At 40.1% G+C, this 26,580-nt stretch overlaps 1 protein-coding gene across 3 annotated transcripts in view; it reads right to left on the bottom strand.

Annotated features, from left to right (window-relative positions):
- LOC105020625 (phospholipid-transporting ATPase ABCA1) overlaps window positions 1-26,580 on the bottom strand; it is a 175,916-nt gene that overhangs the window by 118,677 nt on the left and 30,659 nt on the right. For all 3 annotated transcript variants that reach the window (XM_020043474.2, XM_010887801.3, XM_010887800.3), the window contains 7 exons: window positions 23,965-24,092; window positions 22,121-22,318; window positions 15,581-15,661; window positions 15,216-15,402; window positions 7,005-7,144; window positions 5,769-5,885; window positions 1,153-1,350 (listed from right to left, as the gene is read on the bottom strand). In XM_020043474.2, coding sequence (XP_019899033.2) covers window positions 1,153-1,350; window positions 5,769-5,885; window positions 7,005-7,144; window positions 15,216-15,402; window positions 15,581-15,661; window positions 22,121-22,318; window positions 23,965-24,092 — 1,049 coding nt within the window. The remainder of the gene's footprint in view (window positions 1-1,152; window positions 1,351-5,768; window positions 5,886-7,004; window positions 7,145-15,215; window positions 15,403-15,580; window positions 15,662-22,120; window positions 22,319-23,964; window positions 24,093-26,580) is intronic.

Here is a 26,580-nt window from a genome sequence, read left to right as displayed (position 1 = left end):
CACCGCTTTTCCTTCCTTGGACCACTTTTGATCTGTATTGAACGCTGCAGACCGGGAACACCCCACAAGGGCTGCAGTTTTGGAGATGCTCTGACTCCTTACGCTTGCCCATTTTTCCTGCTTCTAGCACATCAACATTGAGGACAGAATGTTAATTTGCTGCCTAATATATCCCACCCACTGACAGGTGCCACGATAACAAGATTGGTGACAGGTGAAGTGAATAATAGTGTTATTCACCTCACCTGTCAGTGGCATTATATATATAAAAAAAAGTTTAATGTAAGCAAGAAAAACTGAAACAATAGTTAGTTGGGCAAATACGAAAGAGAAACAGATAAAGAACGTTGTTTTTTATTGTCTCCACCCTGTCACGCTCAGCATGAGTTCAGACTATGTTATAGGAAACAGGTAAATGACTGGCCAGTAAACATTTTAATACCTGTGTCCATTCTTTATGCATGGCATGCATTCATTCGCATTACTTTGGGTTCCATTTGCCACAACTTAGGATTTGTTGACATTTTTCCACAGAGAATAAAACGCTAGATTGACTTAGTTAGTGTAGACATTTCCAGAGCGCCTACATGTTCGAGACATACTCCGCAGGGTGGGGTCTCCAGCTATCGATATTTTCAAGTGTACACAACAAAATAATCTAGCATCTTCTTGGATATGTCTCGGAAATTGTAGCGCAGTGTAAAAAAATCTTCCAGCTGTTCACAATGAGGGAGATTATAAAACGCCGTTTGAGAGACATCTGTACTATAGATGTGCCGTCTCATAGCAGCAGGGAAGTAAGGAGTGCGCTGCCACAAGCCACCTGATGGATCAATGTCAGCACCTGCCCAACTGCCTGCATGTCCCTGTGTGAGGAGATCGAGCTGTGTGTCTTGTGAAGTCATGGCAGTAGACCTGTGTCCTTCAATGCTTGCAACCGTCCATCTGTTTTCTTGAGACCCCTTTTAAGGAATTTCTGTAACTATTACATTTTTGAAAGGACTCAGGGTTTAAAGGTCTTATTAGGTTTTATTTAACAGAGCAAGGACATCTTGTAAGTAAGCGCGCGCTGCAAACAGTTTGCGCATTCGTAGAGGGGGATAATATATCAGCACTTTTTTTGGACATCGTCAAGCATAAGAATGAACCAACCCCAATGAACTTTTTCAGGAGGTCCAGGATTTGACTGACGGCGTTGAATATGTCACGCCAGTCATTCGGTGGCATGCCCAAGGGGCGGTCCTCAGGGGCCCCGTTGTACAGGAAGTTGGCGAGCAGTTCTGGCGTCCATCTTGTGCCTTGGAGCTGCTGGTTGAGCGCCGCTGCGAACACTGGGTTCTTAAGCAAGGCCTGATTGGAAAAGCAGAAAAAGAGAGGTTTGTGTGCGGGTAATTTACACTCATCAGATTATAAAACAATCAATGTAGAGAGAAATGAATGCAGCCGAGGCTAATTGGAGACACGCAGCACGGCAGATCCTAGACCTCCCACCTGCATGACTTTGTCCTCTGTGAGATAATTAATTATGCTTCGACGTTAAGCTAGATGGCACTGTTGTACTTCAGGCCTGGGAATTTACAACCACATTTTACATGACCGTGCACCCTAACAGGTGTAGAGACACAGACACACAGTAACACAAGCACACACACGTGCACACACGCGTATACACGCACGCCCATCTAAAACACGTATTCACACAGTCACCCATGCGTGCACAAACACACACACAAACACACACACACATCCACATGCACACAATTCCTGTGACCTCTCCCCCCCCCCCCCACTAGTCAGCCCGGCTTGATAATCACCAGGTGTGCGTTAACTCTTAAACGACAGCCTGGCCTCCAGCCTCACAGCGTGATCCGTGACTGTACTCCGCGTGCGAGGAGTTCATCAAGAGATACGATCATCGGAACGCAAATGGCCTCGCTGATACAGCCCCTCGATGTGTGCTGTTTTATTAAAGGATGGATGACTGCCCATCCCAGCAGCGTAGAACAATGGGCGTCTTACGTAATGGCTTCCCACGCTGACACTGCATATGTGCTGGTACAGGTTTGGTTTGAACATACTATCTGGAACTCCAATTATTCCCTAATCCTTATATAGTACACTACATTTGACCAGATCCCTATGGCCTCAGATCGAGAGTAAGGGAATGAGTGTCATTTGGGAAGCACATATCCATCTGTCTGTGACTGCTCCTTTCAGTGTTTCCTGTGAGGTAGGTACTGTATGCCTGCAACCATGAAATTGCAACCATGTAATAACATGATAATAGCAGTGCTGTATTGTATGACTTCATAAACGGAACATGGTCTGTTGATAATGAATGTGCATAATTTACCGTCAAAAAAAGTCTGAAAACACACATACACACAGACAATCTTTCTCTCTTCTTAAATCCCTGAGCCTGAAAAATATGTTGACCAGTGTGTAAGGGACATTTCTAAGTCAACACTTCAGAAAACGTATTCCATTCAACATCGGGTCAAAGTGTCAAGTGAAGTCATCTCCATGCTTCTCTTGACCTTTTCTCTTCAACCATTTTTGTGCCAATAACAGTAAAATAATTCATTTAGTTTCAAGAGGTACATTTGTAGCATACAGAAATACATCTTAGAGTTAAGAATATTTGTAAGGGGTCACTGAATTTCAATTATTGGATTATACATGATGCCAGTGTCTGGGCAAAACATGGCAACTATGTTCAAATACTCTTAATGTTTAGTGGCATTTGAGTCCAATTGTTGCACATTATGGCGTTTAACCCCATCATCCATATGTCAAATGACATTACTCTGAAATGAAACAAACAAAAAAGACATGTTTTTCCTGGCCTTCTAAAATGTGGATATGGTCATGTCCACACAGAAAACGAATGACCGATGAAACCAACCCTTTGAGCATTATCCAGCATAACATCATGCCCATAGTAATTACAACATTATGCGTACCTCAATGGTCACTGGTTTTTTAATAATCCGTTGCTCCTTTACTGTAATAAAATGGTATCAATGTAAACACATGGGTTTATCTGGTGGCAATTATTAAAATTAAAATGTTTATGTTTGTGTAATACTTTTTAGGCCTATTGCATCATATTTTCAATACCAGTCAAATGTTTGGACACACCGACTCAGTCAAGGGTACTTTTTTTATTTTTACTTTTTTCCACATTGCAGAGTTACCAAAGACATCCAAACTATGAAATAACACCTATGGAATCAAGCAGTAACCAAAAAAGTGTTAAACAAATGAAAATGCATATAATTGCATTCCAGGTGACTACCTCATGAAGCTGGTTGTGAGAATGCACTTTTGTAGGTTACTACATGATATGTTTTATTTCATATTTTTTATGTCTACACTTTTATTCTACAATGTGGAAAATAGTGAAGTATATATACATAGTATTCGTATATCAATGTATTTGTTTGATGTTGTTTTTTTTTCACACAAAACAACTTCTGTATGCGCCCAATGGTCCACAACAACTAAAAAACAAACACAAAAAACTAAACAATACAGAAAGGGAAATGTATCATAATAACAAATACAATGTAATTGCACACAGGGTTGGTTTGACCACGTCTTCAGTGGTGAAGTTCCCAAAAGATTCCCCCACAAACATATCACCTGACTTTGTCTGTAATCTGATTACAACAGTTACTATACTGTACCTCACATTCGGACAATAGATCATAGACAGAATTTGAAATATCACCCACAGCAATAGTGTTTGTGTACCTTTCAGGAAAGACAAGAATGTTTCCCAAATCTTTGAAGAATTTGTATTGTTTTTCTCCAGCCTATTTGATAGCAATTTCATAACATGTTGTTTTTATCAACATATTCCTCCATTCCTAGAACACTATAACAGATTCTGACTTAGAGTAGAGTTTCTCATGACCAGCCTTAACATTGATGCAATACACAGACAAATATATTTTTTCACCCCATTTGGTTAATCCCTACTCTTTCAGAATTATCTCCCATAAGACATTGTGTCTGTGTCTTGGTGACATAAGTAAGTACAGTATGTGGAATCCAATGCCTTCCTCAGAGCTTAAAGCTTTGTCTCATTACATATGTTCAACGGGGCTTTCCCACTGGCCAACAAGTACCCTGCATTTATTTTGCTAGGTTTTGTATGTATTTCTCATATAAGCCCAGAAGTTGGAAAGAATACATCCAGGAAAGCTACAGCAGATAACATGGGTAACACTTTTAACATCAATGTAACTCAGACAATTAAATTTTTGCAAATGAAGGGCCATATCAATGCACCTTTACTATTCTCTATTGGCACTTGTTTAGATCTGAGAGGCCTGAATCATTGTAACCAAACCTATAGCGTCTACGCCCAGCCCTCGTCTTGACAGGAAAGGCAGAATCATCACTATATTGTTTAGACCTGTCCAATACACACTGATATGAACTGGATTAAAGGTACTTCATCTCATCAGGTTGGCTGATAAAACAACCATGCTCTAATTGCCGCCATCAACACAGAAAGTTTCTAAAACCTTGAGAGACCTCTAGAGAAGATTACATGCCACCTGGAGGTGCCCGTTCTGAGGAGAGTCTGGCCCGCTGCTTGGAGGGAGAAAATGAAGACAAAGGAGAATTGCTGGGACCATTTGTGTAAAGGTTAGGGCTAGGGTAATGAATACCCTGGCTATATGGAGCGCTGGGCTCCGCTCTCCCCTGTCCATAAGCTCATTTCAGGTGACACAGGAGTAATGTCAGCTTCAAGGGAAGAGAAAAGGGAGAGGGGTGCTGGGAAGGTGTGTGAGCTCTCCATCTCTCCATTCCAAGCTAATCCCTTTGCCTGACTGCCCAGATGAAAATTATCCAGCACTTATCCATAATTACTTTTTTACGTGTATATTCTTATATCAATTTTTTTTATCTCTCTCTCTCTCTCTCATATATATAAAGAAGAACAATATGCTCGCCAACATGGGTAATTATTCCCAGAGCATGTTTATTTCTTGCTCCTGGACACTTTTTAACATCAACATGGAAGGCTGGGATATGTGATGTATGTCATTTCAAATAATATAAACAACCACAATCGATTTACATTGAATATCTATTATTTATGGATGGCACCTCTGTTATCAACATTTGGTAGTCAATGCAGCTGAGGTCAGAATTAGAATGGGGGGACAATGACTTTGAATGACCGCTTCATGAACATTTCATTACAGGGGCTTGGAAATGCCATGATCTTGCAAAAGTAGACAAAGATTTAAAATACAAACAACTTTGCGGTAATTAACATCCCGTCAACATTACCGGAATGTTGTAATAGCAAAGTTGGTGTAACATAGCTAGCAATGCTAACATTTCAAATTCAGTTTTACGACAATCAATTGGACAAGCTCACATTATGAGAAAAGGTTTTCCTACTACTCTATTGGCCTTCATATATTTTACTGCCACAGTATTGCACTTTAGGTATATCAAATCTTTCATCAGCTGATACAGAGGTTGCATTGTGAAGAATTATGAGTCCTAAAAATAATTTTCAAAATTATATTGTGGCAAAGTGTGCAACCGATTAATAATCACTTTGACAGCTAAAACCAACTGTTGTTTTAATTACCTCACATTATCATTAGACATACCCTAATTACCATAGATAAGAAATGGTGAAAGTCATGTAAGACAAGTCACTCACCAAGCCTATTCCAACATCTGACATGTACTACATCTGGGGTCCATTTCTCTGCTGAAGGGTTCATAAATCTTACCCGCAGTGTATTGACTTGGTGGCCATTTTGAAAGTAGTTCCAAACCCTTGGTTCGAAAACTTCCCAAGCTTCCGCCAGCTCTTTCAGCGTGGCCAGCGTGCTGAATGTGCGGTTTGCCTGAAACATGTTAAAGAGATACACTGTGATGATTAAAACAGGAAGAATGCCATCTCTAGCACTGTTCCTCCATTTCAACGCATTCCCACTGTGACGCCTAATTTATTTTGCAGTCAATCCGACCTTGAGAACACGTTGCGTCTTCATATTTTCACCTATCCCCCCAGAGAGTCTCATCTGATTCTTACCCCTGATGAGACTAATGTAAGCAGGGTTATTTACTCCCGAGCACTGAGATGTAAACAATCAGGCTGAACCAAGTGTAAAGACAGTCCCCTATGCCAAGACCATGCCGCTTGCTGTGAAGTCGATGGATCTACTCAGTCATTATCTCACTCAATATTCTCCACATCCAATTTCCCACGGCTTCTCGTCGTTTGTTTGTTTTGTTTATTCAGTTATCAAAATGATGCTAATGTCAGGAGAAACATCATGAAAAAAACATGATTCTCCATCTCCCCTGATCCTGTACTGTATATCCTCACACTGACTCTATCGTTGATGTTTTCTGGAAAAGGGGATTGTAGACTATATCATGGCAATTTTATTTGCCAGTAAATATAAATACCACCTCTTGTATTTATAATTGGTATTATTTGTAGTGAAAATACACAATTAGACACAATGGAAAATAGTTTACTGACTCCAGACGTTCTACACAGAAACTCACGTAACGTCCCTTACACAATACAGGTTTGTCCATTTAAGAAACAGTCACACAGCGAAACACTCCTGTTTCACCGTGTGTACTACAGAAACGAACATCTCCATGAAACTGTCTGAACCGTACTCCTGAGGGGTCGAGACTCTAAGCAGGATGGTCACGTGTGTGGCTAAGCAGAGGACCACTGTTGTGAACCCTGAGTGAAGCAATCAGACAGTGAAGGGAGTGCTACCCGCTAAGCAGAGGACCACTGATGCGAACCTGTCTGGAGCAATCAGACAGTGGAGGGAGCGGGACCTGCTTAGCAACGGGACATCATTTCTTTGACCAACTTCCATTCTAATTAACACCGACCCCTTGCAGACAGGCATTTTACTTCCCTCTCTTTTCTTTTTTCGGTCCGGAACCTGAACTGATGTGCTTACGACATGAGATTCTGTTTTACTTTTACTCACCTCTTTGACCAGTATTCTAGTGGCAGGTGTGTCTGGTGTGTAGAGCACCTTCCCCTTGATCAGAGGCCTGAAAGTGCTCCAGACAACCCGAAGCCCAGGCGTTCCCTCGAGTGTGTCAATCAAAGCTTTGCAGAAGGCACCTGATCAGGGAGGCAACAGACAACAGGTTTGCACGTTTGTCTGGATGAGCCAAACCACTCAGTACTACGGAAGATAAACAAATCATTTCTTGGGGATAATAAATGTAGTTATCTTGACATCGGGTATTATCTATGTTTCACCGTCAAGGTTATCTTCAAAAGTGCACTTGTTTGTTTTGTTAGGGTTGATTGACTGACGTTTTTTACCAGTAATAAAATGCATTAAAAAAAAGAGTACATACATTAAAAGGAATGTAAGATAATTACTTCTGTTGGGGTTCCCGACTTATAACAACATTGCCACATTAAATCATTGCAGGTACATTCTATAGTTACGCATTTGTTGCTCGGTCATTGAATGAAATAGTATGAATCCTTGTGGAAACTTGAAAAGTGTCTCTTTCTTGCCTTAACAGATTAATGGTGAAAAGCAACAGTATCACATGTTGCTGTTATTATTTTATGGGGTGTATGACGTGTCAACTATTCCCATCTGTTTGCCAGCTAGAACCAAAATTTGGGTACAAGATCTGAAAACGATTCTAACTTTGAGCTAAGGATCTCCTCTACTGAGGAGTTTGTTGTTATGGGCCACCAGTAGATAGTAACCTATATAAAAACAATTTACAAGTGCAGGTAGATTTAATGTAAAGTACAGTAAAAAGATAACTGGCCCAAGCGAGTCCCCACGCGGGACTCCAAACCTAATCCCCTTCACATGTTCCATTAACATCCAGCGTTTTGTCTCTTAAAACCTGACCTAATCCAGCAAATTAATATGCTGTTAAAATAAAGTGCTTTGAATGTATAGAGCATGATTTAAAGAATTATCATTCCACCGAAATACTCCGGGGAAACGAAATAACCTCACTCAGTTATTAAGTCAGGGTTAAAAACATAATATTAAGGAAGCATCCCAAATCACCCACTATTGCTAAGTGGACAACTTTTGAGCCGAGCCATATGAGATTCGGGTCAAAGGAGACTCTATTAGGGAATAGTTTGCTACTTGGGATAAGACAGAGAGACAAATCTCAATGCCCGGGTTAGGGGTTATCATCCAACACAACGAATGATAACACAATTACAATCTACGGAAATCAGCTTGAAAATCAAAACAAACCCACACACCGCTGCTGAAATGAAGAAGGAAAAAAACGAGTTTTCAAATGCTTAAGAATAAAAATAGTGGACGATACGACACAAACCGGTCACATTTGCATTGTTCACTATGGGTGGGATTTATTTTGCAATGGTGACACTTGAAAGACCCAACAACACAGCGGCTGAGGAAAAGCTGAGGAAGGGTGTAAGGTGTTAGTACAGTAGTCTAGCCGATCAGAACACATAAAAGGCTGGAGACAGAGAATCTCAACTTGCAAGCCACAAAAAGTCAATAAGCTCAGTTGCTGTGGGACCGTCATTAATGTTTCCAATCTGCCAGTGTGAATACTGCCAGGCTGGTTGACGCGTTGCGTAGGTTACAGCTGGACGTTGATCTGATAGAACAGCACTAAGAAAGGGGATGTGCCTTCGTTTGTTCGCTTCTTGGGGCAGTGAGGATGTGTTCCGTCCAGCATCTCTCGGTGTGGGTCTGTCTTCTTGGGGCAGTGAGGACGTGTTCCGTCCAGCATCTCTCAGTGTTGGTCTGTCTTCTTGGGGCAGTGAGGACTTGTTCCGTCCAGCATCTCTCGGTGTGGGTCTGTCTTCTTGGGGCAGTGAGGACGTGTTCCGTCCAGCATCTCTCGGTGTGGGTCTGTCTTCTTGGGGCAGTGAGGACTTGTTCCGTCCAGCATCTCTCGGTGTGGGTCTGTCTTCTTAGGGCAGTGAGGACGTGTTCCTTCCAGCATCTCTCGGTGTGGGTCTGTCTTCTTAGGGCAGTGAGGACGTGTTCCTTCCAGCATCTCTCGGTGTGGGTCTGTCTTCTTGGGGCAGTGAGGACGTGTTCCTTCCAGCATCTCTCGGTGTGGGTCTGTCTTCTTGGGGCAGTGAGGACGTGTTCCGTCCAGCATCTCTCGGTGTTGGTCCGTCTTCTTGGGGCAGTGAGGACGTGTTCCGTCCAGCATCTCTCAGTGTGGGTCTGTCTTCTTGGGGCAGTGAGGACCTGTTCCTTCCAGCATCTCTCGGTGTGGGTCTGTCTTCTTGGGGCAGTGAGGACGTGTTCCTTCCAGCGTCTCTCAGTGTGGGTCTGTCTTCTTGGATTCACCGAAGGCTGACTGCTAGCTTTCCTTCCCTGCCATTTGCCTGTCCGTCTGCCCATCTGTCCGTCTTTCAACTTCCCTTTGTCTGCTCCGTAGGGCCAAAACACTTCTGGTTTCCATACTTGTCTGATCTGAGTCTGAGTCAGACCTGTGGCTCTCGGTGAGAACAATTCACTACGGGGTGGAGACGAAACGCTGATGTTTTTGAACAATGCCGGACCAGAACCAAACAGCCCCGGCGGTATGTCATCCATCCCACCATCCATCGGTCCATCTGTCCATCCATCCGACCCAACATCCATCCGTCGTTCCTGACTGTCTTCATTTGTTCGCCTGTTATACGGGTCTCACTCTCTGCCCGCGTGTCTCCGTGGGTTTGTGTTTCTGCCTGGACGTGTGTGTGTCTGTGTCTATGTGTGTCAGTTTCCCCATCCATCTGCCTGGGCTCAGGTGCATGTACGTCTGTACGCGTCTCGTCTTCCCGATCCAAAACGACTTACACAACTAGCGCAGTGCTTCCTTCCCAGCTGCCCACACAGGTTTTGGTGGCCGATTTCAGTGCGGGGTGTATGATAAACGTTAGCCTTTTGCCTTGCAGCCGTTCCTTCTCAGGCGCTCCGGGTCAACTCCATGTCGGGCTATTGGCCACGTTCACTTTCGACCAGCTGTTTCCCCTGACCACGCAGACGTCGGGAATGAATATTTATCCAGACAAGGACTGCGATGCGCCATCCCATTCTGACAGAAGGAGTCTGATTTATCACACAATGGCGGCGATGACGAACCGAATCCATATTTTACACAGGGAGCTGCAGCCAAGTAATTGCTTGGAGTCTCAAGTCAGCCCCTCATCTTACCTGGCAAATTTAATCAATTTGAGTTGTACCCGGGAGAGTGGATCAACTCGACACGGCACAGAAACAAGACTCGCTGACACACACAGGCCTGCATTACTCTGGACACACACACACACAAGTACACGTTACTATGGACATGTACCCAAAAACACACACACACATAATTGAGCTAACACACACCATTCAATCAGATTGAATTCAAATATGTATTGTGTCAGTCATTCAAAAACGTATCATGTGATGGATGGACACTAATCCCTCCTTCTGTTACATGCAGTTTCTTGCAGTCCCCCACACAAATAGAAACACAGTCACATGCACACAAACCTGAACAAACTCTACTGCAACCAAAGTACCGGTCAAAGGTTTGGACACACCCATTTGTAAGTGTGTCCAAACTTTTGACTGGTACTGCACATGGACGTTTACAGAAGAAGCCTCGATGTACAAAACTGTTTTAACAAATATATTAACCGCCTCCAGCTAAATGAAAATGTACTTCTGTACCATTCAGCCACATTTTTATAAAACATTTAGTATTTCATATTATATTAGGACGCCATTGTCTGATGCCTGTACATCTCTACCTGGAGTCCAAACAAGAATCAACCACAACAAAAACAGCACACACACATTTTATTCCATAAATGAACTGACATATAATCTCCCAGCACAGTGGGGGGTGTAAAAGATCGATCCAAAGGGCTTATCTCAATTATCCTTTGTAGGAGGCCATCTTTGAAACAAAAATTCTGTTAAGGAAAGCTATTTACTACACTGTTATTTTCTGCAATTACTCTATAACATGGCGGCTAATGCCTTCATTAATTCATTTTGGGTTATCACAATTTATTATCTTGTCTAGCCCTTGATGGTTGCTTCTTTTTATCTTCTCAGAGTATACTAGGAGCCTTGAAAATGAGAGGTGTATTGTATAGTCTAAAGAGACATGTTCTTACCCATACCCATTTACTGTACATAATAATACAAATAAGCAAGGAAAGCTATTAGCATGCCGACAGAGGTGTCTGCACTTATTTGAAATGGCTGCTGCATTGTTTAACTAATTTGTAGTGGCACCAGCACACAAATCCACTTTAGGGTGTAGCTTTATTCCGGGAAGAGCCAAGCTTATTAAAATCTCTATTTCTTTTTCTGTGGATCCTCAAACGAATAGGCAATTAATGAACAGGATAGCACAACCCCTAATTAGTACAATTCTAAAGACATTACACTTGAGAAATTGTGCTCGGTGGTAAGCACAGGGACAAACACATTTTGTGTAATGAGGAACTTGGCACTGTGAAAAAACGTGTTGATAGGCTATCTTCGAGCCGGACACATTTCAGACATCTCAGGTATTTTCAATACCTAAATTCTGCGCTCCTTAAAGAAATCGACATATATGTTAGCATATGTCGGTCTGTCCAGCGAAACACACAAGGGCCCTGCTGCCTTTAAAGTTGTGACTATTGTTTCCAAATAGAGACACCAGAAATGGGCTGCATGCTGAGCAGGTAACTGTTGTCCTAACTTCTGTTCTTGTCATTAGGCGAAGTGTATTGCAGCCTATTCTTCAGGACAACGCTGCATTGATAACAGGATTGAACCATACACAAATGGAATTTCTGAACACGATTGCCTAATGTGATTCACATTATGCTGGATATACAGTGAACTGTCACTGGACCCCACTGTCTCAGCCCCAAGGTCTTATGCTGCTATATTATGAGGCCAGGACATGAGGTCCTGGCCCACACCTGAGGAGTACTTGGCTTGAAAGACCCGTTGCTGTCCCTGTCCAAAGTCCTCCTGGTTGTGTTGCAGATCAAGAAGATACCTGATGATTTCAGCTGCCACTGTGCTGACACCTCCCCCTCCCCTGTGTTGTCCCTGTCCTTGTCCATCTGGTCATGCTTCCGACCTGGACTAAGTTTAAATAGACTCTGGACTCAGCCCACATTTATTAATTATTAAAATTGTTACTCTTAATATGTTCAACCGGCACAGCCAGAAGAGGACTGGTCACCCCTCTGAGCCTGGGTCCTCTCTAGGTATCTTCATACATTTCGGGCCTTCTTAGGGAGTTTTTCCTAGCCACTGAAATTCAACACTACTGTTGTTTGCTCCTTGGGTTTTAAGGCCAGGTGTTTTGTAAAAGCACTTTGTGACAACTGCTGATGTAAAAAGGGCTTTATAAACAGATTTGATTGATTGATTGAACTTCAGAGGTACATAGGCTGTTTGCGCACAGCAGGTTCTCTGTTCATTACCCCACTTTTTTAGGGCACAAAAGTTATTCGGACAAATGAACTGTGGTTACCATGTGTATGTACAGTAACATCAGGTAGCCATATTTAATACTTGGCCACATATCCTTTTCCCATTGCTTGGCCCATCAAGAACAAGAACGTTCCACTTTTTTGCTGTGAAAAACGCCTTGGAAGCTTGTGCATTGTTTGGGCTTATTGTCCTGCGGAATGATGAAGCACTGTGCAATAACTTCAGAGGCACTGTACTCATCTGAATTCATCTTGCTCCTACCGTCAATAGTTAAACCATCAGTGAAGACAACTGAGCCATTTCCAGTGGCAGTCATACATGCCTAAAGCATAACAACCACTCCACCATATATTGTAGAGGATATGGAATGCCTGTTATTACAGTTTTTCTTTCGTCCACGAGTCTGGTACGTGACCATCTTTGTCTTGTTTTTCCACAGGAAGTATGTGCTTGCAATCCAGCTTTTGCCATAGAGGTTTACAGTTTTGTACAACCCTAAATCCAGGCTGGGACAGAAGTAAATAATGACTTACTTTAAGTTATGACAGCATGAGCCTATAGACACAACTAAGTGTCAGGTCCTGGCAGGGGGCCTCTAGGCATCTCCATGTGCCTGGGGGCCACAGTCAGGGACTGACCGCTGAGGTGCCTCCAGGCATCTCTGCACTGCTGTTCTGATTGTCTCCAATTAGAGGTAGCTGACCCGCGTTGCCTCTAATTTGGGAGCCTATTTAAGTTGCTGTTTTGGTCTTTTGATTTGTGGTTAATTTTTTGTGTTTGTTCTCGGTTCATGGTCGGCCTCTTCTTTTGTTGTTTTCTGTTCAGTTTTGTGAAAAAGAACATTAAAAGGCTGTTTCCCTTCAACTCTGTGCCTTTGTCCTGCCTCCTTGACAATGACACCAAAAGTAAGACGAATCTTAGGATAAAAAATAAATAAAAATCCCCAAAAACATTTCAGAAAGTTTGTTTTGTAGTTTAAATCTTGCATCTCAAATAATATTTTCCAAAAGCAAAGATTATGAAAGTTGTCTGGTGGAACAAACTCCATTGGGTTCCAGAGATCACTGAGCATATTTGAGAGTTGGCAGCTCCAATAGCTAAACATTCAGTTTTTTTATGTCTATATAAAACACTCTAAAGACTAAATAATTTTGAATGTAACTCCAACAGCGAAGACCAACTATTGTGTTCCACAGATTTTTTTCTTTCAGGAAATGTGACTTATTTTTAGCGTACACGGTTGGGTTCATGTGACTCTGAAACATTTCATTCAAATAAAAAAAAATAAAGAACGTTGCTATTTAAAATAGAACATGATGATGTCAAGCTGTTTCATGGCTGACTACTAAGGTCATCTTCGTAAGGCAATCTTTTAAAAAATATATTTGTAAATGTAAATAAATAAATACAAACAGGGTGAGCGGAATAGTTACATCAGTGGTAAACTGGATTTTGACAGGGGATTGACTGTATTATTTGGCTTCAGACTGGTTTAATTCACTGTACGCATGTTCTCTCCGTGCGGGCGGGGGACTAACGCAGGCTGCAGTATTTGAATTTCAAATTAAATTACTGAAGAAGTGATTACATGTTTGCTGCCAGCCAGCATGTGTATAGATTTCCGAAATGTTAGAGCTTAATAGAGAAATGGACGACCAAATAGGCCAGCAACACTTGTGTGTGTGTGTGTGTGTGTATACATTATAGGCTACATGAAGTCACAGAAAGCCTCAACAGGCAGCTTTTCAGACATGGTGTCATTACAGCACCATGGACAGAGATGGGGAGACTACAGGCGCCTTGCCAGATCCCAGGTATCCACCTACCTCCATTGTGTTTTGGGCTATAGGCCTATAATAAACAGGATACAAAAGAATGCAAGGTGACTGGACCGAAACAGTCAGTGACTGATATAGGACCCTGTTTGAAAGATTTGTCGTTTACATACTGCATTGTGGGTTAGGCGCCCGTCTATGAGCACTGCTGAGAGGTGTCATTGTGTCTGATTAAATCAAATATGTGGCATTTGCTTCTCTGTCTTGGCTACATTGATGTGTTTAGGCCTACATTTAAGGATTTATTTTGGAACTATATGTCTCTTTCTCTGTTTCTCTAGACACAATCACTTGATACTGTATATATTAAAGTACGGAACAAAGTCCTAGGCCATCTTACAAAATAGTTTAAAGCAATTTGAATAACTTATTGTTAGCAATTGTGTGTCAATTAAAGGTTGGATTCCTCTTATTTTAGGTGTCAGGTCAAGCTAACAAACAACCAGGCAGCAAAGTCTGCCAGCAAGATCTACCTAGTTGCCTTTGACAAATAAAGAAGCTCAGTCTTGGTCATTCAGTGTTATTTGATTGAAGTTGCACAACATATTACCTAAAAGAAATTGACAGTTGGCACTCCTGCATATGGTATGACATAATTAACCCTGAAGGAAAAGTGGGAACCACAAAGAGGTAGGCCCTTTGAGTCTTTTACTAATAATGTACATAGTTCATGTAAAAGCTGCATATAACATTTACAGTAACTGTTGTTGATGCTTGTAACTATATGGACCCACAGCTCAATGGGATCCATATAGTTCCCAGCGAGAATTGAATCCTGCAAACGATGTATTGCCAGTCTGATTTTGCCATTAAGGGCTCGAACAACCTAATTCACAATATTATAAATATGGCTTCATTATCACTGTTACTCAATGCAGAATGAAACAATACTTACTGGAATTACTGCTCCTGTCCAGTGACTTATTGCTGGCTCCAGAAGAAGGGAACTTCAGGGTGGTGTTCGTGGAGTTGGAGTCTGGTACTGTCCCGCATAGTAGCTTGTTCAGACTACCAAAGGCATCCCCTTTAAAGTCCAGCATATATGAGGCCTTGAACAGCATTGAGTTCTGTAACTTTGTCAGCTGTATTGGTGTGTCGTTGGAGGAAGACACAAAACAATAACATCCGACAATTAGAATATTTGGAGCTATATATAGATACACATGAAATAAGTAATTCAAGTTGTGACTGTGGCTAATGGCATTGGATTTCCATTTTGGCCAGCTTTCTTTACCGATGGTTCATAACGACCAAACAAACCTCTTTAATCACAGGAAGTGCGTCCTTTGTCGTTTTTGCTGCTAATTCAGATGACCCTGCCGGATTCAACGCCAACAGTAACTAAACATGAGGAAAAAACGATGATTTAGCTTGGATGATCTCTGTTAACTTTCACCATGATATTTAGCCAATGTTCAGTTATGAGAAAGGTGAAATCTTCATTTAATAATTTGATTGCTACTATTTAGAATCCTAGCCCTATTCACACACATATATTCAATAGGAAAAAGAAATACAAATATTCCATTCAAATGTAATGTTTTTATAAGATTTCTGCTACGTACAAATTTAAGTTTGTATGCAAAAGTCATTTCTTAGCAGAAAGTTGAAATCAGGAACTTTCTAGAAATGTGCAGCATTATTAGATAGCATTAGATATACAGTATGTGTCATATTAGAAGGTGTACAGGACATCTGATGACGCTATTTTCGGGTATGAATATTTAAACAAATATTGGCATTGTCAATCATTTGTTTTTACCGTATTTCACAAACATGCAAGTCTGTTGTTAATCTTTTTTATTGTGGAGACAAGGAGCCTAGTTAAAATGATTGCTGTACATATTGTGCTACTCTAGTGGGTGGCAATGATTTCCAAGGAGAATGTAGTGTTGTATTATTGCAAACACGTGGCTGTTTCACCCCTACATTTTATCCAGCAAAATAGCTGACGCTTGCAGTATATGTATATTTGCTAGTGAAAGAAAAAAAAATATGTTTTACTGCTTATTCTACCCAACAGAACACTTTAATGAAGAGGAACTATCTAACATGAAGTTGCAGAATACTTCATTTTAACACATCAGAATTGACCTCAAAAACCTGGTTTGTGCAACAAAATGCGGTTGACAGAGAGTATCTCTATATTGCATTATTCAATTCCCATATCCTCTCAGTTTAAAAGAAACCTTGATGATACAGGGAATGCAGCACTACAGTATATAAATTATAGGTAATGTTACATTAGAGGGAAAACCTGCTGTAGACACTGCATATTTCCAAGTGTCCACTCAAAATTATTAGGTGCAAGAAGCTTTTGCTTAGATGCCGACCAAACAATGTCAAATCCAACATAATTCCTTAGTCCTAGCAATTGTACTCATAGTTTTAAGTGGATGCATACAGTTTGTGGATGTATATAATATAGCCATACCACATGACTGCTAATACACAATAGCCCAAGGAAGACTCTAGCCTTGTCTTTTAAAGCACTATCATTTCCATGTGCAATGAGTATGCTAAAATGTGTCCATGTTGACCTTCTCAGAACAAAACAATATAACTCAAATACATACAGAGGAAGGTGATAGTCTCTCTCTCTCTCTCTCTCTCTCTCTCTCTCTGTGTTTGTGCACGCAAGCGAGTGCGTGCTTGTGCCTGCGCATGTGATAAAAAAGGAGAATGCTGTTCCCCTGTCGTATTTCTGAATAGTATAAGACCCAGAGCGTTTAAGAATTCAAGGAGGTGTCACTGGAATCCCTGTTTAGCCTGGCAATTGTGGCTGCCTTTATTGAGTTCTGAGTACATTAATTTCGGTTCAATTTTACCCTGGGCAGAAATACACAGGAAGCCTAAGACCCACTGATTGGAAAAGCATGGGCATCTCACTCAGGCAATTTTGGGTGAAAGGGCTTGAAATCGCAGCTAAGTAGTCAATGGGCAGAAAAAGAGAGATCTTGGGCTGTATTGTATTAGACTAAATAGGGAGACTTTTGGGACGCCTCGACGTCTGAGAGCCATTTGGTAAACTGTATAATGTTTTCTGTGTTTTCTCTTCATTACAACAGCTGCATATGTTTTCTATGAGAGTCAAAAACATGGAGTGGTGCTACAAACATTTTAATTACATATAACATTTTTGGACTGCATATAATAAAATTCACTATGGCAGTGACCTTTGAAGCAATGGATGAGGTGTATCTGTAGAAGATTATTAGCCTTTCAGAGTTTAAACTGTAAGTAGCCCATTACATGTGCATATGGGAATAACAGCTGTATTTTTAAGATTAATGCCCTTAAGATGCATTCCCTGATTTTTGGGCAATGATTGTAAAAGGTGCCCTTGAGCCAAAATGGATCCAAAATATTTTATTACTATGTCATTTATGTGCCAAAAGGTTCCCCATATCATAAAAAAATACTTGCTTTCAAAGCTGGAATTTCAATATCAACTAAATGACAAGGTTTCTACTTATATATTATGCACATGTAAACAACATATTACACATCCAGGCCAAAAAGAGATGTTTACATTTCTTTTTTTAATTAGATTTTATTATTTTGATTTGATTTATTAATAATTATAATTCGCACTTGTCATGTTTTAGTAAAAACTTTTCAATTCCTACTTTCAAATCTTAAACTTATATAATAAAAATAATTACTTGGAAAGTTAATTACAACCTATTATTACCTTAGGATAAAGTTTTAATATGATCATTTCTATTCCTCTATGCAGTTCCACCACTGGGCAACCAACTCATGGATGTTCCTTCTGTACAGCTCTGGAAAAAAAATATCTTAATATGAACCCTTCTGTTCCTCACTCAAAACCTTCCTTCTCAAAATTTTTGGAAAGGAAAGAAAAAGGTGCACTGGTCTCTTAATTTTTTCCTGAGCTGTATGTATCCCATGCCAGTGACAAATCCATTTTGCTCTCTGGGGATGGCATTTTTCTTTTAAACTACATTCTTCTAAGTTCAAAGCATTTAGTTGTCATAAATCTCTAAGATACTGTATTGAGCACCTTGACTCATGTGCGCATCAGTTACTCCTTGTCCAAAGCCTCCTATGACCTCACTATCCATTTTGCTCTCTGCAATATATTTTTTGTTGTTGAAATTTCCATATCACCAAGTACCACTCGACGTTGTCTCGATTAGCCCTGTCTGTCTGTCTCCCTTTCTTAAGTCCTTTTCTTTATGTTTTTGTTATCGCCATTTTCACCGAACTCCAAGCTCTCAGAGAATGTGAGTGTTTTCTGATCCTCCATTTTGCTAAATCTTGTCTGGCTTTCTCTTCAATGACTGAAAATGCCTCTGGGCTTAAGTGTTTCAAATGGCTTTTTTCCCCTCCATGAACTTCTTGCCTTATCACTTATTTATTGCTTATGCTGTCCCATACATTTTCTCAAAGATAAAATTGGAGGGAGGGTGCACTCTTTTGTTGCCTCTACTGAAAAATGAGGTTTTACCAAAGTGCAGAAAATATCAAGATTTACTCAAACAAATCAAATTATTTTAATTTACTTTGGTCACTGGAGACTAAGGAAGGGAGAAGCATAGAGGGAAAAAAAACTTCAATTTATATTGACCTTTTGTTTTTTGGTGCTGTGCTCTTCAGCTAAAAAGGTTCCTTTAAATGGACATGCTCTTAAATGGAGTGCCTTCAACACTAAAACCAGCTTCCCCAACTTAAAGGATTCCAAACCCTAACATTGGCGCATTAAAAAACAATCTTGAGAAATATTCCACTACTCCGGGATGAGCTCTCACACACTATTTTGGTGTTTGTGTTCGATTTTTAAAATGTATTCATGTATCTGATCATTTGGCTGATATACCCAGTTCGTCCACCATAATTCATATAATTCCACATAATATAGCTTGACTGTTTTCATATCCATTCATCCTAATGCAGTAATTACTTGATTAATCCGGTACCTCAATGCAAGCGGCTGCTTAATCCTAACACAATGTTTGTATATTATTACTTGAAACATGCTTATAATATTGTGTGAAAGAATAGTCATAAAATATGCTTACATTTGATAAAAATACAGTACATATATATATATATATATATATATATATATATATCGGTGTATGAATTTAAAAAATCTTAGGCTCTTGGCATCAATCAATATACCGCTATAAACCATTAGCAACCATTAATATTTTACCATTTGATTATGACAGACAATTTTTGGTGTGTAAGTGCTTTCTTCTGTATCCATATAATCTACTCTTAATAGCATTTCCCAATAATTCAGTTTGAACAACCATTTTCTGTGTTTCAAAGTAGCTCTACTGTGTTGATACACTCTTTGTATCATAACACTCATACGTGGGTTTGGATTCTGCACCTTTCAAACACCAGATTTCGGCCGAGTGGTTTCATCACAAAATCATGGTGTTTTGAGTTTTTGTATTGTGAGAGTGTACCTATTAATATCAAAAGCTAAACACTGCGTGGTTACATAAGTTAGTACAGTATCTTTTACAGAGGCTAATTTACTAGAGCAACAAGCTCAGGTGCAATTGCAAAAATGCATCTCACCTTGGATCAAAGTAAAACATTTTCCATCTGCATCCGTAGTTATACCAACATGTCAACATATTGAGACAGAAACTCACATATTTCAAAAGGAGCAATAAACAAAGCAGGTTAACACGCTGAATTTCTTTGACAGTTTTGACCTTAAGATGCTCTGTTTGGTGCCATATTAAAGTCTGAACCTATGCATTAGATACAATGAGATGCCAGATTGCGTAATTAAAAGACAGGAGAAAATTATAATAAGAAAGGATTTCCAAGTCTACAGTACAGCTATTACAAAATGATTACACATCCAGTTCAGTCCATTGTTTAGCTTTCGTCCACTATAAGTTCAAAAGAAAAGAGCAGTAGTGCGCCTGTGCTTTGTTGTACTTGAACCGCCCCCCCAACCCAATAAATGTTGCATGAGTTGAATGGTTGTTCCATCTTACTGAAAATGTGAGCACTAACTGTAAGTTGCTGTGGATGACACTGTCAGATATGACTAAAATGCCAGTGTTTTCCCACAAATAACATAGGCCTACGGCAATAGATCAAAGGCACCTAAAATGTGGCAAAACAATAGTTAATAGCAATGTCCACTGGACAGCTTCTCAAGATACAGTATAATGTTTAATACCTGCAATTTGAAACAGACTTCACTTCCATTAAACACATAGGTGGTAGGCCTTCGTTTTCAAACAGTAGTGCCAGAGGGAAAACATTGTCAGTTACTAGCTAATCTTTTGGTTTGTTTATCTTTTGTGCTCACAGCTGGTATGAGCACCAGTTTCTCAGAATCAAATTTTTCACTTGATGAAAAAAGTATGTTTCTAGCATATATCGTTCTGCAACAACTGACAGAAACATGCAGCTGACACGCTGGCACGTTGATAGACTAGAGGGGCCAAATTCGCTCTGTGTTTGAGGTTGGATATTCCCAGCTGTGATTCACATAAGAAGATGTACCATGTGTCATTCTTTTTTTGCAGAATCTCAGATTTCGACTGTAGCAGAAATGTTCCTAGCATATACGGTTCCATAATTAATAGAAATGTGCTGCTGACAATTCAGGTTCTCAGGTGACTCTTGACGGTTTAAAAGGAAAACTTTACAACTCTTCAACTTGATGTTAGATGGTTCTTCACACTGAAAGTACAGTAGTCTGTTGGCCATCTAATGGTCCAATACACTCCCTCAGGAACACGTACTTCATGATGGAATTAAAATGCAAAAGTATTTTTTACAAGGTGTAAGCCTTTAATAAACTTATTAAATTGTATTAAATTGGCAATATCATGCATTATTTTACTATTTCATTCAGATTTTTCAGAACTATGTCCTGACGACAAACAAAAACAAATCTTTGAAAGTAGAATAAGGTTTCACTGCTATGGTGCATAATGTAGAAACCCTTTGAAAATCACATGCATATAAAGGCTATAGAGATGGTCATAAATATAAATCATTAGGACATTTGTTTCAAAGTGTATTACCTTTTCTAGCATGTCCTCATTATGCACATTTTCACAGCAACAATACGTTGCTTACCTTTTAGATGGAATGTTAAGCTTGTTCACATAGCAAGACCCAAGACCGTGATGTGTCCCGGAGGGTCTATTGAGTCTTTCCATATAGCGTGTATTAGTCTGAATCTCAAGACTTCAGAAAATATCTTAAACAATTATTTGAAATAGTTCATATTAATTTGTTTCTAACTTAAACATTTGGAGTTTCACTGGTGTTTGTATTTTGTGGATGGATTGAAAGCGGTGGTGTTTTTGTCTCACAATTACACTGTGCTATCAGCATTGTTTCTGTAAAGCCTACGTACAATTGTGAGATTATTATGAGTTTTCTGTTCTGTATAGCAGAGACTGTGTCGAGAATAAACACATGCTGAATGTGTTCGGCATATGAGAAAACATAGATTACAGTTTCTCTCAATACACCTGCTACTGGTCCTATTTTTAGAAACTAGACTTGTGCGGAGTGCAGTCTATTTAAAAAATATATATATATCATCTGGTAACCCAACCATGTAAAACTTCAGTTTAGTTTTTTTTATACCATTTTCAATTTCTGCCATATTGTGATTGTTCATATGAATAATGATTTAAAGGACCTGTACACAGATAAAAAGCACCATGATTAAACACATTTTACAAAACTGAATCCAACTTGGTTACAACAGACTGAAGAGTGATTATGGCAAATGCTGCCTAAACTGAAAGTTGGTCTAATTCCAGCTACTGTACTTACACTGGTGGGAATATTTCGCATGTCCAGGTTTTGCAGGAAAACGTCCCTGGTTTGTCTCATCTTTTGTACTGTAATTGAGCAGCTGACATTCTGAAAAGCTTCTTTGTCAGAGACGCTGGTGAACTCCACATATCTATCAAGAGTTGTTCCATTGCAAAGGCTGTTCTTCAGGTTGTCTTGGGTAGAAAGGCCTGTTATCTGGTGAACAGGATGAGTGTCAGAAGTAGTAGAAGTAACAGAAATCTGGTTCAGTTCTCTACTACCTGATGGTTTTTTGTATGCACTTCATTTCACTTTTTATCATGTTAACTGTTTGAGAACAAATTCTTATTTGGGAAAAGGCGACACAGAGCCACCAAATAAGATAATGAGTTACCTTGTAATTTTCCAACTTGTGGGACATTATATTGTACTTAAGAAATGATTCAAGAGATGATTCCAATGTTTTTAGAAATCTCTCCATGTACTTATTTAAAAAAAAAAAATCAAAATACTACCATGAACTTTGTGCACCCATGACAACCAAGATTCGCCACCATATTGTTGTGTAGATAGGGGTTGTTTTCTGAACATGCTTACTTTGACATCCGCTAAGCAATTCAAAATATTTGACGTTGTTACGAAACCAAACCAAACATAAGAGTCCACGTGGTCTATTATGAGGCATAGATTTAAATGACTAAACCAGCGGTTTTAGAAACAGGAGCCTCCTGTTACAGCATCTGGAGGTTTAGGTTGCTGGGATGAATACAATAGTTGCATTGTCTGATATGCCGAATGATGGGTCACTAGATCTTTGAGTTCTGCATGGGTGAATTTAGGTACCTCAATAAATACTACACATGATAATTTTATAGGGAGGAACTGGGAATTTTATTTATTGGTTAGGAACTCCGTATTGGGAAGAAGGACCTACGTATCTCCATGTTATTGCCATTTCTCCAGAGTTATTGATCATGAGGAAAACCCCTTCATTTTCCCAGGAGTTCCATGGTCCTTTCTGTGTGATTAACTAAGGAGCCAGCCGGTTGGATGGGCTGGGATTTTATTTGAAGGCACAACCACCATGTATTTGAAAAATAAAATAATAAAATAAGACATCAAGGATATTTTTCAGGGTGTAGGAAAAATGACTTAAAACATTGTGTACAACCCAACAAATACTGCTAAGTTGGTGTGGTCCTGAAGATGATGTCTCTGTGTTCACTGCTGCCATCTCATTCGTCCCTGGCAAACATGCTGTAATTGTCTTCCTGGGCCTTAAATGATATGACTTTAGCAATATGGAGCATGTGAAGGAGCTAGTTTTATAGCTACGGCAACTGCATTTCACCCAAACATCAATGCAAAGGTCCCGTTCAGGTAGAGTAATGTTTCTCAATGGATTCCTGCGGGGACCCCAAGGTGTGACATTTGTGTCGCTTAGCGCCAAAACACTAATTTAACTAATCATGGGCTTGGGGATTTGTTGATTTGTTTTAACCAGGTGTGTTTATGCTGGTCTAAAACCAATGGGATTTTGCTACACACACTTGCAATACATTTTGGATATAGCTTACAGGTTGCAGTGGACCTCCAGTCAGAGAGTCACTGGTGTGAATCTACGGCTATAAAGTGAAGCGAGTGGCTGACTGCCAGTCTGTTATCCCACTTAAAAGCTCCAACAATTGAGCTTTGAACAAGGCATTTCTTAACTGTCTCCAGCCCCGCAGGGGTGCGACAATCTTTGCTGGGAGGGTGGTTGAGAGTAAAGCATACAATACAGTCTTAGTTAAGAGGGCTTTGTTGTTTCCAAACAATTCCGCACCTGGTTAGCATGCGCGTGTGGCATTATGGTGACTCACCTCATTCAGGCGTATATGCGAGGTCATGAGACTGTCTGTGACCGTCTGTGGCACGGACAAGTTCTCCTTCAGATATGCAGTGAACGTTTCATTGTCAGTCAGGATACTTTTCAGAGGAATGGGCTTACCTAAACATGATGTTGGAGAGAGAGAACAAGCCACGTGCTTTTACATTATAATGTCTCTGGGATGAAAACGCAGTTTTTTTTAAGACTGAATTGAATGTACTCCCTAAAAGTGGTAAATACAAAAGATTAGGAGATATTTCTGAATGATTTGATGTGATGTGTTTCTTTATGATGTTGTTGTTGACATAATCCAAAGATGTAAGTAAATAGGCGCAGTAGAATTTCCCTAAATGGTTTGCTTTGTTTTCCTTTTGAACTTATCACTTTGGAGGGCATTGATGAATCAGGGTTAAAAAGGTATTGTTTTCTCCAGATGAATGTTATAATAAATGTAGATAAAAGTGAGGGAGGGTCACACGGTTAAACTGCTTTAATGGAAGCTGGCACATAGTTGCTAAACATGTATCACTCAGTTAAGCAGCTATTCTGCGCTGATTATCTGCCCACTGATACTCGTGATCGAAAGGACAACATCAAAACCAATCGACTGTTGAATACAATCCTCCCCTCTTCCAGTGAGAACGTCTGGGTGCAGATCACAAGCCAATTTACATCACAGCACTTTAAAGCGCGTTGTTCAGCTATCTGCATGGTTCAGTTTAGTGTCTTTAATAGAACATGTTGTTATCTGCTTTTGAAAAACATTCTGTGTTCCCAATTATTTCGGCAAAGCTTAGGACATTTTGACATAAGCTAGACATTAAATTGCAATATGGTAAAAAAAGAATACATCTATGGAATGGTATATCTACGATGACATGGAATTGATGTTCATGGTGATTCAAAGTAGAGATAATCAAACTATACATATTGTTATACTCTGAAACTAAATACTAACACCTCCAATATTACCACTGGACGGACAACAAGCCTCTTTAGGTCGAACCATGACATGTCCTGTGACTGAACGTGGTTGCTCAGCGATATTGGAGTGGTCGTCGTCGTCACCCCCCCCCCTGCCCCCCCCCCCGCCACACTTTTAATCATCTCCAGTGAGAAGCACAACACAATCACCTTTGCCATCCCTGTCCCTTTGATATCCTTCTGCCTCTCGCTTGCGTTAATGACCTTTCGCCGTCTCGCCTCAGACGGCGTATCCCGTTAATTAAGCCGCCGCTCAGATCTCTGATGGATTTAATCTTGTATATTACAAGCCTGCGACCCCAAAATGCAAATGCAGTTTTCGGTGCAGTGTTTGTGTGAGTATCAACAATGGCCTGGGCCCCCCTTTTGCCTATTTGCAAATTAGGTGCCTTTTAAAAATCTAAATATCATCAGGCTAAATGAGCCTAATGCAAAGTAGCAACTTATAAAGATAAACGATCTGCCAGAACACACAGCAAATTAGACCATAAATAATCAGCCGTCATTGTTTTTGAAGGATCTCGGCGAATAACAAATCCTCGAAACTGTCACCCTGTTGAATGGGCTACTCTCGCTGATAGAGGACCATGGTCAAATCCACGGCAAAGTGATTGTCAGTTTGGTAAAGTATTATACTGTTCCAATTACTGCTGAACCATTAGTCAGTGGCTGTAAAAGCTTTATTATTTATGAGATTCAGGGTTTGGCTTAGGGCTTTTATTCATTTATTAATATGGTCCTTTGTGTGTAGAACAGAAACTACAGGTGTACTGGTGGCCCCGACTTGACTCTTATCAATGTAACCGGATGTCTCAGGATTTCAGTCCCCTCTGTGAGGGTTTTGCCATCACCCATTTCACCAAAGCTCTGCTCTGTAAAACAGTGTTGTGGTTGTATACACCTTCACTCGGTCTGAAATCTGATTGGTTGTGACCAAAGCATTTTACATTAATGCTTTGGTCACAAACATCCATTTAAAAAACTTTTGTGAAATCTCATATACAGCCCCGGGAAAACATTTTGAGACCACTGCAACTTATTTTTTCCTTTCCACAAAAGTCGAAAAGGAAGGTTTTGAGTGAGGAACAGAAGGGGTAAAATTAAGAGACCGCTTCAAATTTAACCCGTCTGTTCTTCACGCAAAATTTTCATTTTCAACTTTTTTGGAAAGGAAAGAAAAAGTTGCAGTGGTCTCTTAATTTTTTCCGGAGCTGTATGTATGTATGTATATATTTATATATTATTCTCTGTCCTGCTGTGGTGAGGTCTAGCTAGACTGTCTTTCCATCCCAACCCATGGGAATATTGGGGCACAACCTCTCTGTCATTCCCTCTTGCTCTTTCTCTCTCACTCACTCTCTAATCATGTCTAGAGTACTGCTTTGTTATTGTCGGTATTATCTTGTAGCTTACGATACGCCTTGGTTAAGGTAATAATTACTTTTACAATGTCAATGTATTCCATTTGCCAATGATTTAAGTCTCAGACGAGTTCAGCTCGTCAACTCGCTGCCTGATAATGCTCTCTTGCTTCATCATCCTCCACCTGAGTCAGATTCACTTTTAATATAATTTGTTCATCTGATTGATTTGCATATTTTGAGACGGTTCATATTTGAGGTGC

The sequence above is a fragment of the Esox lucius genome, chromosome 24 (genome assembly GCF_011004845.1).
Source record: "Esox lucius isolate fEsoLuc1 chromosome 24, fEsoLuc1.pri, whole genome shotgun sequence".
Lineage (NCBI taxonomy): Eukaryota > Metazoa > Chordata > Actinopteri > Esociformes > Esocidae > Esox > Esox lucius.
This window is presented reverse-complemented; position numbering and strand designations above follow the sequence as displayed.